This window comes from Scardinius erythrophthalmus (genome assembly GCF_964197995.2).
Source record: "Scardinius erythrophthalmus genome assembly, chromosome: 3".
NCBI classification, from domain to species: domain Eukaryota; kingdom Metazoa; phylum Chordata; class Actinopteri; order Cypriniformes; family Leuciscidae; genus Scardinius; species Scardinius erythrophthalmus.
In genome coordinates, this window is record NC_138223.1 from 50,575,361 (window position 1) to 50,587,874 (window position 12,514).

Sequence of the window (12,514 nt, forward strand, 5' to 3'; positions counted from 1 at the left end):
GAAATCGATATTTTTTTACCCAGCCCTAGTTTTTAGTACAATACAAATATACTTTAATGCATTTTTAATACATTTAACAGTATGTCTTTCTCAACTGGGAGAAGTTACGTCCTGTTGACGTTGAGCACCACTCAGCTCCTCTGCGAAAACTTGGGGAGTGTCTCTGATCGCTTCCTTTATAACCACAGCACAGGGTTCACGATGCAAATCTCACTCGACAATGTCCATTGGTAGCCTGGCTAACGTCAGACATGGGGCCTGTTTCAATAAGGAGGTTCAACCAACTCTGAGTTAAAACTTGAACTCTGAGTTGACTTACCCTGAGATGGGAAACTCTGAGTTTTCGGTTACAGAACAGCTGAAATGAGTTAGTTCAATCAACTCTGAGTTGACCTACTCTGAGTTAAGAGCGTGCACCACAACTATAAAAAGCCATTATCAATGGAGCGCAGATATTACGAGTCACCATGGCAACAGCGCCAAACAAAAAGAGGAATTACTGTTATACAGTGTTGGGTGTAATTAATTACCAAGTAATCTAAATATTGTGATTTAATTAAAGGGATAACTCTTAATTCTTCTGTATTTTAAAATAAAATCTGATGTAATTACATTAAATAGGCTACAGCATAGACTATAGAGAACAATTCTGTATAAAACAATAGTGGATTTAACATACATTTTTAAAAGGTATATTTTTTATGTAACCTTCTCCCTCTAGTCTACACACTTTGGTCAATTCAAGAATAGTTCATGCAATTGTATATTGTTTATTTGAAAGCATTAAAAGTGCAGTTTCTTGTCTCTCCTTGTATTGTTCAAGTGGTTGAGGTTGACATGGGATTTAGTAATAAGTAGACCAATGCTTTCTAAAGATAGTAATTATTACATTAATCTAATTACACTGTTGAAGATAACATTGATAACTATTTTAGAGTAACTTACCCAACTGTTATAATATCTGAGGTGAAACAGGAAGAACAGTATGTTATTCAACCTAATTTTAATTTTCATGTGGAGCAATCCTGCAGTCATTAAAAGAACATGGCAGCAGCTGAAAATGAAATATAAAAACATAATTCAATCAGGTAAGGCTTGAGCATACCATGGGTGAAGGCTACCTGACTTTACAAACATTAAATAACTAAATAGCATCCAGTGTCTAGCAGTGCAGCAGCATTTTTGGCTGAGGGAATTCCAGGAGGGACTTCAGAGCCAGTCACTCCCAAAGATCTAAGGGCCTTCATAAAATGTAAGAGGTTTACATATGTGTTATTTTTTAGATAGGCTATTTTTGATATTTCCATTTATTTTACTTTGAGGTTGGGTTTTTTGTTGGTCCTAACAGATTCTGATGGTAATATCTGTCTTTTGGAGCCTCCTGTCCCAACAGAACCCCAGGCAGTCGTAAGTCGCCTACTCAATACACCAGAAATTAAATAGTGTTATAAAGTGCACTCGACCAAATGCTCATCTTCACAGGACGATGAGGATAAATAGTTTCTGCTGCCACAGAGAGGCCTAGAGGTAATGTTAATATTATGTGTCTACACATCAAACAATACCCATTCAGATTTTTTCAAATTTTTATGTGGATAATCTAAGTTTAAATCTAAGTATAAACGGGTATTCTTATCTCTCCCTCCGCCCTCAGAGTGTGGAAGAACAGCAGGAGGAGGGTCCATCAACTTCTGTTGCACAGATGAACACATTTCAGTGATTTCCAGTAAATGCCACAGTTTAATTCTGTAGAATTTGTTTAGAACTAAATTATGTAACTCTAATCAACTACTGTATTTTAAGTTGCCAGTTAAGGAGTTATATAGACTTCATCTTATAAAAAAAAAATAGAAAAAAACTGCAGTAAAAATAGCAATATTTTATTTATTAATAAAATATTAATTTTATTAATAAAAATGTACTGAAAGAATGAATGAGGTGTTTAAACACCGCTTCCCCTTTAAAAAAGGGGAGGAGACCGATAGAAACTCTGGGTTTACTGAAGAAAACCTGCTCCCGACCAGGTTAGGTTCACAGAGTAAGTTACCATGGTAACTGACTCTGAGTTTAAGTTACCTCTCTTTCAGAAACGGGCTTGACTTACTCTGCTTTGTCAGGTTTAACATACCTCCCATTCTGAAACAGAAAACTCAGAGTTTCCCTCATTTCAGGGTTAACATACTCAGAGTTTTCACTTAACCTCCTTTCTGAAACAGGCCCCAAGTCTCATTTGAGACTTGGTCTGGGAACCACGTGTTCATTTTCTCGTATTTGAGGCGTGGTTTACGAATGACCAGAGCAGTTTATTGGGCGCCATGAATGTCTATCAAATGCGCCAGTGTAGCTCATAGCCAATCGATTCAATTATACCAGATGACGTATGTAGAGTGACAGAAATTCGACGAGGAAAAAGACGATGGGTCAAAGATTTATTTGTACACGATGGCGTTTAGCGAATATTACCGTTTGTGCAAGATAAACATGAGGGTAGAAGGTAACGTCGAGTCTGATGCCATGTTGGATCCATAGATATAAACAAACTGCTTCGGTGTCGTCATCGTCTTGCTGCTCCCTCCCCGTTCTGTGATTGGTTCCCTTTTTCAGGGGAAAATTTGGTCCATGGTGTCCAGACTGCCTAGCAGCGTGAATAAAATCGCGCTGCGAGCAAGGCAGTATGAGGAAACCCAGGCTAGTCCATTGGAGCGGTTCTGTTAAATTTCGATGATGATATGTTCTCAGGCGCGATTCTAATTCGTCAGTCATGCAACGTCTCGGTTCCCTCCTTCAGGGAACGGGGGTTACATCAGTAACCTAGACGCTAAATACAGTATAAATATATTTATACGTAACTCATAGTGATGACTGAATGTGAACGTCTAGGTTACTAATGTAACCCCCGTTCCCTGAAGGAGGGAAGGGAGAAGTTACGTCCCTTTGCCACAATCCCTGTGTTCACCGCTGAGTAACCGAGCACCACTACAGGGGGTGGAACTGAGACACGAGGAAAGGAAACGAGGATACACAAATAAGAAATGAGAAGCGCTCTATTTGTATATGGGAATATTCTTGATCACTGGAGCGTCACTTCAAAGCATCAACAGCTGCGATCAAGGGATCTGCCCTTATGTTGTTAAAGTTTGGTTATTTAAGAAATTCATAAATAATAAAGATAAAGCAAGATGCCCTGTTGATAAATGTTTGATATATAATTTATATAAACTGCAAAGGTAAAGCATAAATAAAATTATTGTGACATGTGAAGGGAATGGAGAGAATTGAGATGTCCTTCAAGATGCTGAGTTTGATCAGTTTCCGGGTCACAGGCTGGAGGACGGAGGAGCGAGGAAAAGAAGTATCAAAATTGTACTTGTATATAAAAAATCTCTAAACAAATGTAACATGTATTTTTTTCCTCTCAGTTTTTGCAGTTGCACTATATACATTCACTGTAAATTAGGAAAAGTAAAAAAAAAATCTTCAAACTTAATCAGATCCAGAACTTGGTAAAACATTTGTCTGTATTTCAAATGTTTCAAGCCTCTCAAATTCTAGTCTTAATAGTTTTCCTTGTTAATTTTTTTGCTTAAACTTTTTCTTTAACTTTGAGCATTAAACAGTGAAAAATTAAACTGGGATGTTTGCTGAAATTGTCCAATAATAACCAACTGCAGTCTTTCCTAGAACATTTTCCACCAGCCGTCTCTGATAAATACTTTTACCCGACATCTGTAGATCCTCCAGTGAAACCTGTGATCTCCATCAGTCCATCTGGTGTAATAGTGGAGGGAGATTCAGTGACTCTGTGATTTATAAGTCTCAACTAAGTGTGATGTCAAATTTTATTTGTTAATGTTTTGTTTGTTTGTTTGTTTCAGATCCTCCCAGGAGCGTCTCAGTGTCCATCAGTCCATCTGGTGTAATAGTGGAGGGAGATTCAGTGACTCTGAACTGCATCAGTGACTCAAACCCTCCTGCAGAAATCAGCTGGTTTAAAGGAAAAAAGAATATTTTGCAATCTGGTGAAACCTACAGCATCACTAATATTAAGTCTGAGGCCAGCGGAGACTATCATTGCTCTGCTAGAAATAATCATGGATCTCAGACTTCTGCTGCTGTAAATGTGAATGTCATGTGTAAGTCTGCCTTTATTTTTAGTAGTTCTGGAAGATTATTTGTGCAATGATTTGTCTCACTGCATGTCATTTTACACTTTTTGTCTTTACAGATCCTCCCAGGAACGTTTCAGTGTCCATCAGTCCATCTGGTGTAATAGTGGAGGGAGATTCAGTGACTCTGAACTGCTTCAGTGACTCAAACCCTCCTGCTCTGAACTTCAGCTGGTTTAAAGGAGGAACGATTGTAGGATCTGGAAGAATCTTCAGCATCTCAAAGATCAGCTCTGATGACAGTGGAGAATACAAGTGCAAGTCCATCAACGAAAATGGAGAGAAATACTCTGATAATGTGACTTTAAACGTCATGTGTGAGTTTTATGAATCATATTTTCATTTTTCATACCTTCTATTTGACACAGATCCTCCAATAAATCCTGTGATTGCATCAGTCCATCTGGGGAAATAATGGAAGGTGATTCATGATGTCAAATTTAATATCGTAGTTGTCGGGCGGAATCCGCGTATCTCCAAAACCATTATTTTTCAGGAAATTAAAAAAACTGCATATTTTTTTAGTTATTAAACATTGTATCGTTAAAGTTGGTATTATACCTTATATTGCTATACTGTTGTATACCAACATTAACACAACATTTCCCCAAAATCATGTTTAATCGGAGATACGAGATTTATGACTTGGGAGCAGGGAGATACGAGATTACGCTGTCATTGATAAGAATGGTACGGACACAGACGTCGCTGCTGCCAGTGTTCATCAAAGTCTGCGGTCACGTTGAGCCTTTTGACAAGAGATAAGGCTTTAAAGGGGAAATGAAGCAGTCAATCAAGTTTACACGATTTACAAAATGGATTTCCACTATAATCAACAATTATATAAGAAACATGACAAATGTAAACATATAAAAGAAAAAACGTTGTATCTTTCGCGGCCAGGGCGCCGCCATTGTGCAGTATTCTAACCGGTGACGTCACAGGCTTGGTTGGCTCTAAAGGCTCTGGGCTGAGTTCAGTAAAACGCAGTGAATGACATAAATCTTAACATTGAACTACGCATAAAAAGCATTCATCTGCCATCATATTATCATGTCAAACCTCTCATATCACACTGGCTCGTTAACAAGATGCATGTGCTGGTCAAACCAGCGAACAACTAACGTTAGGGACAGTCATTGTTAGCTAACAGCTGTAAGCATGAACTAGCTAAATAACGCTAACTTAGTGTTTAGCTAGTGAAGTTTATTAGTAGCCTACCAGACAAAAAGACGACGTCTAACGTTATGTTAACAAACTGCACATGCACACTGTAGATGTTTGTGAAATAATTTTTTATTCAATATAATGTTTTACATTTTACAGACATGTTACAAACTATTTACAGGCTATTTGCTAACGTTATAGCTTGTGTGTGTGTGTGTGTGTGTGTGTGTGTGTGTGTGTGTGGACTACTCTTCAATCCTGCTAGGGTTGCCACCCGTCCCGGTTTTCCAGGGATTGTTCTCTTTTTTTGAGCGACAGTCCCGGAAAATTAATATTCTTTCCCGGGAAACGAATTGTCCCGGTTTTTTGTTAAAATGTACTTCTAAAGTAGAATTTCCTGGTTTCAAACCGTTTACTTCTACTGTTACTGCAGAGCTGCCACGCGCAATTAACCCTTCTCACACACAGAAAAATCGCGAAGCAAAGAGGACACGGAGACCGACAGACTAGACAGAGCAGGTTACTTATGATATAAAAAAAATCTCAGCTCTCAGATTCTGTCAATTTTATTACGAAATTCAAACAATAAACACCGTTTTGGCGCTTGTAAATGTGACGTGAAAGATCCCTAGCGGCACGTGAACTGATCACCTCTAGCTAATAGTGAATAAACACGAATGAACAATGTTAAAATAAAACGTACAACTTACCGAAATGTATATTCATCATACATAATATCGATCAATCAGTGTTTTTCAACCGCGGAAAGGGTCAATAAAACAGCTGGAGAACAATTGTCACATAACATTTACCTCAGGAAAGCCATTTGATGACAATAATAGGCTATAGCACGTTAGTTAGCTAGAAAAAAAGAGCTATAGAGAGTATTTTGCTAAACATAGGCTACTATATTACATATTTATTATATTTACTTATCATTAAATAAAGTTGTTATTATAATAAAAAAATGCATTATATTTAATTTGTTAAATAAAGTTATTTTAACCTTAAATAATTTTACCAGCTAAGGCTCTCTGTATGTTTACAGCATTAGGTGAGATTTTTTTCTTGAGAAAAATGAATGCCTATCTTCTAATATTTATCCAAATCAGTCAATTAAATCAAATCACAAGAATTGAACTAAATTGAAATCCTGAAATTTGTTTCAAGCAATAATAAAAAACGTATCTTACGAGAATTTGTACCATATAAACATTGTAACATGTTGTCAATAAACCTAATACAATTCAGTTTAGTTACTAAAATGTTTTGACAATCACAATACCCCCCCCCCCCCCCAACAACAACAACAGAAAAAAAATCTGAGTGTCCCGGTTTTTCACAAATCAAAGGTGGCAACCATATGGCTCACTGAAATGACAAAATAAAAAAGCCGTCTTCCTGCTGGCCAGTATTTGGCATATTTCATTCTGTAACAACAGTCAATAGCAATGTAAGATATTTGTAATTTGTAGTGATTACAATTTAGCTCAAAGGAATTATTAATTAATTTATAGGGAATTCAAAAGAGTCACTTATTACAACCGAGCAAATGACTCGTTCGCGGTTCATTTGAACTGGCTGCAATTATCAACTCTGCAACGGATATAAATATCCGAACTATAGTGAAACACTATATAGTTAGCAAGGTAACTTAGATCGGAAGTTTAAGACATTAAATTTGTAAGCTCAATAACACAAGTAATATTTCTCTTTAAAATACAAACAAGACTTTATTGATTATTCTAACACATACAACTAATATCTAACACAGACACACACATTCATACGCGTTGCAGAAAGAAAGAGAGTAAGGAAAGATTAAGTTTTAAGAGTGAGTTTAAGAGTGAGATGATGTAATCCCAAGTTTCTATGCACTTCTAAAACACAACCTGAATGAACCATCAATCATTAGTTTAACCCTTTTATTGTTTCCTAGGTTATTAAATCAGTATCAAATACACCAGTTCAGTTTAAGAGTCTGGAGGCAGTACTTGCTTGTTTTTGCTTTTGGGGATTCCCTTTTGTAAAGGGTTTTCCCGGTCCGTTCGTTGGCTGGTCTCCGCGTGCCTGATGTCTGGGTCACGTGGTCAGTCACGTGGCGTGCTGGCGGAATGAAAGTCTTTGTTTGAAGTTGGCTTTGCAGAAGAAACGTGGCTCGAAATCTTGTCGCAAAACTTAACTTAGAACCGAGACTCACAACGGCAAAGAAAGGAAACTAAGAAAATAAAGGAAATTGAGAAGAGTAGATGATGGCTTGAATGAAGCTGTTTAACCCATGTTTTTCAGATCTTGATTTGGGTTATTTCGTCTGCGCGTTTTACATGGTTACTTGTCTGTCTTAGATCTTCATCTCCCGCTGCATTTTTGGTTCTGCACTGAAACTCTCTAAACTTTGTTCTGGTGTTAAGATTTTAAACTCAAATGTCCGCCCAGCCTCCTGGATCAGTTCTAACCAATTAGACACTGTCTTTGTTTAGGAGGTGGCGTTCTCTTCACTTCTTATCATAAATCAAGCTTATCTGTGCTCTCCTTACTCTCTAAGCTCTAGCAAAGAGTACAGAGGCCACAGCTAAGACATTATTACTATTATAAGAATCCGAAACATTTTCCACAGATTTCAATCAAGCCATCCTTTGAATTAAGAACATATGATAATATCGATATGAAACACAACACATTTTCATTCAAAAATCTAACAATTATAACAATTACATGAATTGTATGGCATCTAAGCATATCAGATACACCCATCTATTGTAGGAACAATATAGAATCATGTCGTTGCATGATGCTTGATCTACACAGCAAAAACTCCAGTGTTAAATTAACACTCCTGGGAGTGTATATGAGTCCACTCTCAAAAGTGTAAAGTGTTAAAATATGAGTGTTAAATTAACACTCAAGAGTGTTAAAGTTAATGAGCTAATTAAGTGATTAATTAAGTGATGATTGAGCATTATTGAAGACACCTGATGTTAACTAGCAGAATCACTGAAGGAGAAAATCTCAAATTGTAAGTTACCATTATGGCGATCAATGTTTGCTTTAGTTGGGCTCTTGACCCATATGTGTTTACTTTAGATTTTGATTGTCTGCTGTTACTGATTTATATCAGTCAGATGAATAAAGAAACAACGTGATCTGATGGTGTAGGTTATATTATGACAATCATCATTTGAACTTGATCACTGAACTCATTAAGATCCTTCTTTCTGACTTAGATTTGGTTAAAGCATAACTGTGAATCTGCATACATATCCACAATTTTAGAAATAATATAAAGGATTTCTTAAAAGTTGTTTTGAAAAAAACCAAAAACTTACTTTTGGGCACACACAGACGTCAAGATTCAGTCTATGCATCTCAACAATGGTGACGAGCAGAATATTCAATTAGTAATTAATAAGTATTCAATAAAGTAAATTACATAGACAATTCAGATTATAATTTATTCATAACGCAATGCATGATGGGAGCCATTAATGAGTTGTGATTGGTGGCAGCCACTGCAACATGCTTTATTATTGTCACCATTGTTGAGATTCACAGGCTGATTATTGATGTCTGTGTTTCTAAATTAATTCATTTCAAAGTCTTTTGATCAGAACAATGTTTATGAAATATTTTTGATCATATGAAATATACTGAAAATCATATGCTGTAGAATCACAGAGCTGTTGTAATTAACTAGAAACCAAACCAAACTATCTCAGTAAGTTTAGTTAGTTTTTCAGATCACAACATTATTATGTCAAAACATAACCAACACCATCAGATCACGTTTTTTCTTTGTTCATCTGACTGTTATAAATCATTAACAGCAGACAAGCAAAATATAAAGTAAACATAAAAGGTTCAAGAGCCCAACTAAAGCAAACATTGAACGCCATAACGGTGGCTTACAATTTGAGATTTTCTCCTTCAGTGATTCTGCTAGTTAACATCAGGTGTCTTCAATAATGATCAATCATCACTAAATTAATCTCTTAATTATCTCATTAACTTTAACACTCTTGAGTGTTAATTTAACACTCATATTTTAACACTTTACACTCTTGAGTGTGGACTCATATACACTCCCAGGAGTGTTAATTTAACACTGGAGTTTTTGCTGTGTATAAGTCCATTGAAAATTGTTCTTGAATGATTTTATTTATGTTATAGGTAAAATCTCAGCTCTGTGGTTTGAAACGATTTTACACCCTGAGGTCTATCAGAGGTCCTTACGGAGGGGGGAGTCTGGAATGTTGTGGGCTCGAGCAGCTTCTGCTGTTATCTTGATCGGGCTGAATTGTGCTATCTCTGAGCCAATCATTCTTTTCCAAGCTATCTTACATTGACCAGTTCTTTCTTTAGTTAGGCTCATCTTCTTTGAAGCTTGCATGGCCATAAAGTTCTTAGCTGGGGGTTTTCGTTGGTCAACGGAGACTGGCTGGCTGGAGCCTTCTTTTATGGCTCTGGGGTTGGTGATTTGGTGTCTGGAATGTTCAGTTCTGTGAGAAATTATGTTTGAACAATTCACCTGGAAGATTCATTTGTGTTTGTTTCGCACTCAATCCTACAGCAAAGTATCATGCTATTGTTTTTGATGTTATACATTTCTTACAGATAATCACGATGATCATTGCGTTTGTCTTACCGAATGTGGTATCTTCCGGTCAGCAATTACAGTTTTTCTATAAGCTTTTTTTTTTATTAATGCCGACAGTAAAATGTTGCCAGACATTGCTACGAAAAACAAGCAACATTTTTTTTTTTTTAAATAATAATCCGAAATAAGTTCAAAACTTGTGTTTTGGAAATAAGATTAATATATCACGAACCCTAACATGCAACTTTCCACTTTAATAACTTCCTAAAGTGTGACATTAAATCAGAAATACAAGTCCAGAAGACTACTGCCACCTTTCCATTAGGTAGATCTGGCAACATGGGATCGCACCCGCGCCCTCACAACGCACTCTCAAGCCCCGTTCACTGCACTAGATTCTCACAGGAAAATTAATTGCAAATACTCATATGAGGTGGTTTAAACGGCTAATTAATCATTCAGAGAGCTTGAAATTTTATTCTTGAATGTAAAAAAATGACCAAGGTCCGGACCTCGGTCACGGTGACCTCATAGCTGGCTACGGCCATGTCCATCACCGGCTGTTCGACATAGCGACGTACCACTGCTCGGTTCCCACGCCGTATCGACTCAAATGTCAAATATCGACAAGCAATGGGACACACGGGCTCAACAGGTCTTTCAAGTTCGTCTTACTCCATTTCAAATCAATTGGGTATTCAGTCCGGTCCAGTAACGCTTCACTCTCTTCACTCACCAGCAGAACCAACCAACCCCGTTACGTAGGCTGTGACGTCACTCCAAAATGGCGACTCGCTAGCTAGAAATTGCAAAAATAATTTTGTCATATCTGTGTTTTTTTTATTTTGTCTCATTGTTTTAACAACTTTTTAAAATAATTTTTTTGGCAAGGTGATTTTTCTAATATATGTAGCTACTACCAGTGCCAAAACATGGACGTTTTTTTTTTCCCTTTAAGAGCTATTCAAATCTAATGATTGTGGTGATACATCTTCCTAAACTCCATTTTAAACGTTTAAGAGATATGAGTATGCAATACCAAAATACTAGGCTTTCTAAAATAGGCGGAAATTAATCTGCACGCAAAATCGGCGGTCGCGTCAAGCCTTTTGACAAGAGAAAATGCTTCAATGGTTAACCAAAGCTAACGACTGTGGTTACATACATCTTCCTAAACTCCAGACATCCCAAGTCTCCCGGAAGTTCCGGGAGTCTCCCGCATATTGATAGCGGCTCCCTGATGCCCGCAAATCAGTTAAAATCTCCCGGAAGCAAGAGCGCGCAAGCGTAGCGCGCGCACGGCAGAGAGAGGGAGCGAGAGACCTTGCGTGTGTGCGCTAGTGTGCGTGTGTGCCTCGGGATTTTATCTCTACTCTCGAACCGAATTAATCAGAACCCCCCCCCCCCCATCGGAGATTTCTCGAACCGAATTATTCATAACCGAATCGCGCACCCCCCCCCCCCTTGACTCCCGGAAATGACTTTGTGCAGGTTGGGATGTCTGAAACTCCATTTTAAAGGTTTAAGAGCTATAACATAAGTGAAGCAGAACAAAAAAGATGAGCTGACTAACGTTACCCACCCAGCAAAAACGCGTTGAAAAGACGTCGAAAAGACGACATTTCCAGTCGTCTAAACAACTTTAATATTTGGTTGAAAAGTGAAAGGTGAAAAGCTGTCTTTTTCAGGTCGTTGAAAAGACGCCTATAAAAGGACGTCCCACTCGCATCTAAATTAGGTTGTAAAGTGAGTTGAAAAGACGTCTTTTTCAGGCCTAATTACAACCGATTATAAACATGATTATATTTAATATTCATAATTACTGTCAAAATAAGACAATTCACAAAAGAGTTGCAAACCATTTATTGTCACATCAAATACATCTTTCACACAAAAAAATCACTTTTCTGATCACATCTTAAGCTTGCATTTGATCAGACATACCCTAAAAACAGTTATATTCTGAAATATTCCTAAATTAAAATAACTTTACTAAAAATGTATAAATATACATGTAAATACATAGTAAAGTGTAATTTATTCCTATGATGGCAAAGCTGAATTTTCAGCATCATTATTCCAATCTTCAGTGTCACATCATCCTTCAGAAATCATTCTAATATGATGATTTGACTCTCAAGAAATATTTATATCTTTAAAATATTGAAAATGTTTATAAAACAGAACAATGACCAATTATAATCACATTAGAAAACATTAAAGGGATGGTTCACACAAAAATGTAAATTCTGTCATTACTTAAAATAAAAATTCTATCTGTAACCTTATCTTAGAAAACGACATTTATCTGAAAAGTGTTTCAACTGTCCCGGCTCTCCCCTACAATACATTGCAAATTTCCTCAAGGAAAACAAATCTCTTAACTATTATTGTAAACTATGGGAGTCAAGTAGCCTATTGGCTTCATTAGCCTACTATAATATTGAAGGTAAAAATGAACTGATTTGTATACAAACACTTAAAATACACTTTTATTTATTTTTATAATAATAAAGTTATATGAAATTATATAAAAATGTAAATGGTGGCTGTCATAATAAAACTTTCCAGATTTATTCAAACATGC

General features: G+C 36.7%; 1 protein-coding gene across 1 annotated transcript in view; it reads left to right on the forward strand.

Annotated features, from left to right (window-relative positions):
• LOC308687944 (B-cell receptor CD22-like) overlaps positions 1-12,514 on the forward strand; it is a gene marked incomplete at its 3' end in the record, with an annotated part of 80,385 nt that overhangs the window by 52,931 nt on the left and 14,940 nt on the right. The window contains exons 6-7 of the mRNA XM_081360762.1: positions 3,876-4,133; positions 4,226-4,483. Of these exons, the coding sequence (XP_081216888.1) occupies positions 3,876-4,133; positions 4,226-4,483 (516 nt within the window). The remainder of the gene's footprint in view (positions 1-3,875; positions 4,134-4,225; positions 4,484-12,514) is intronic.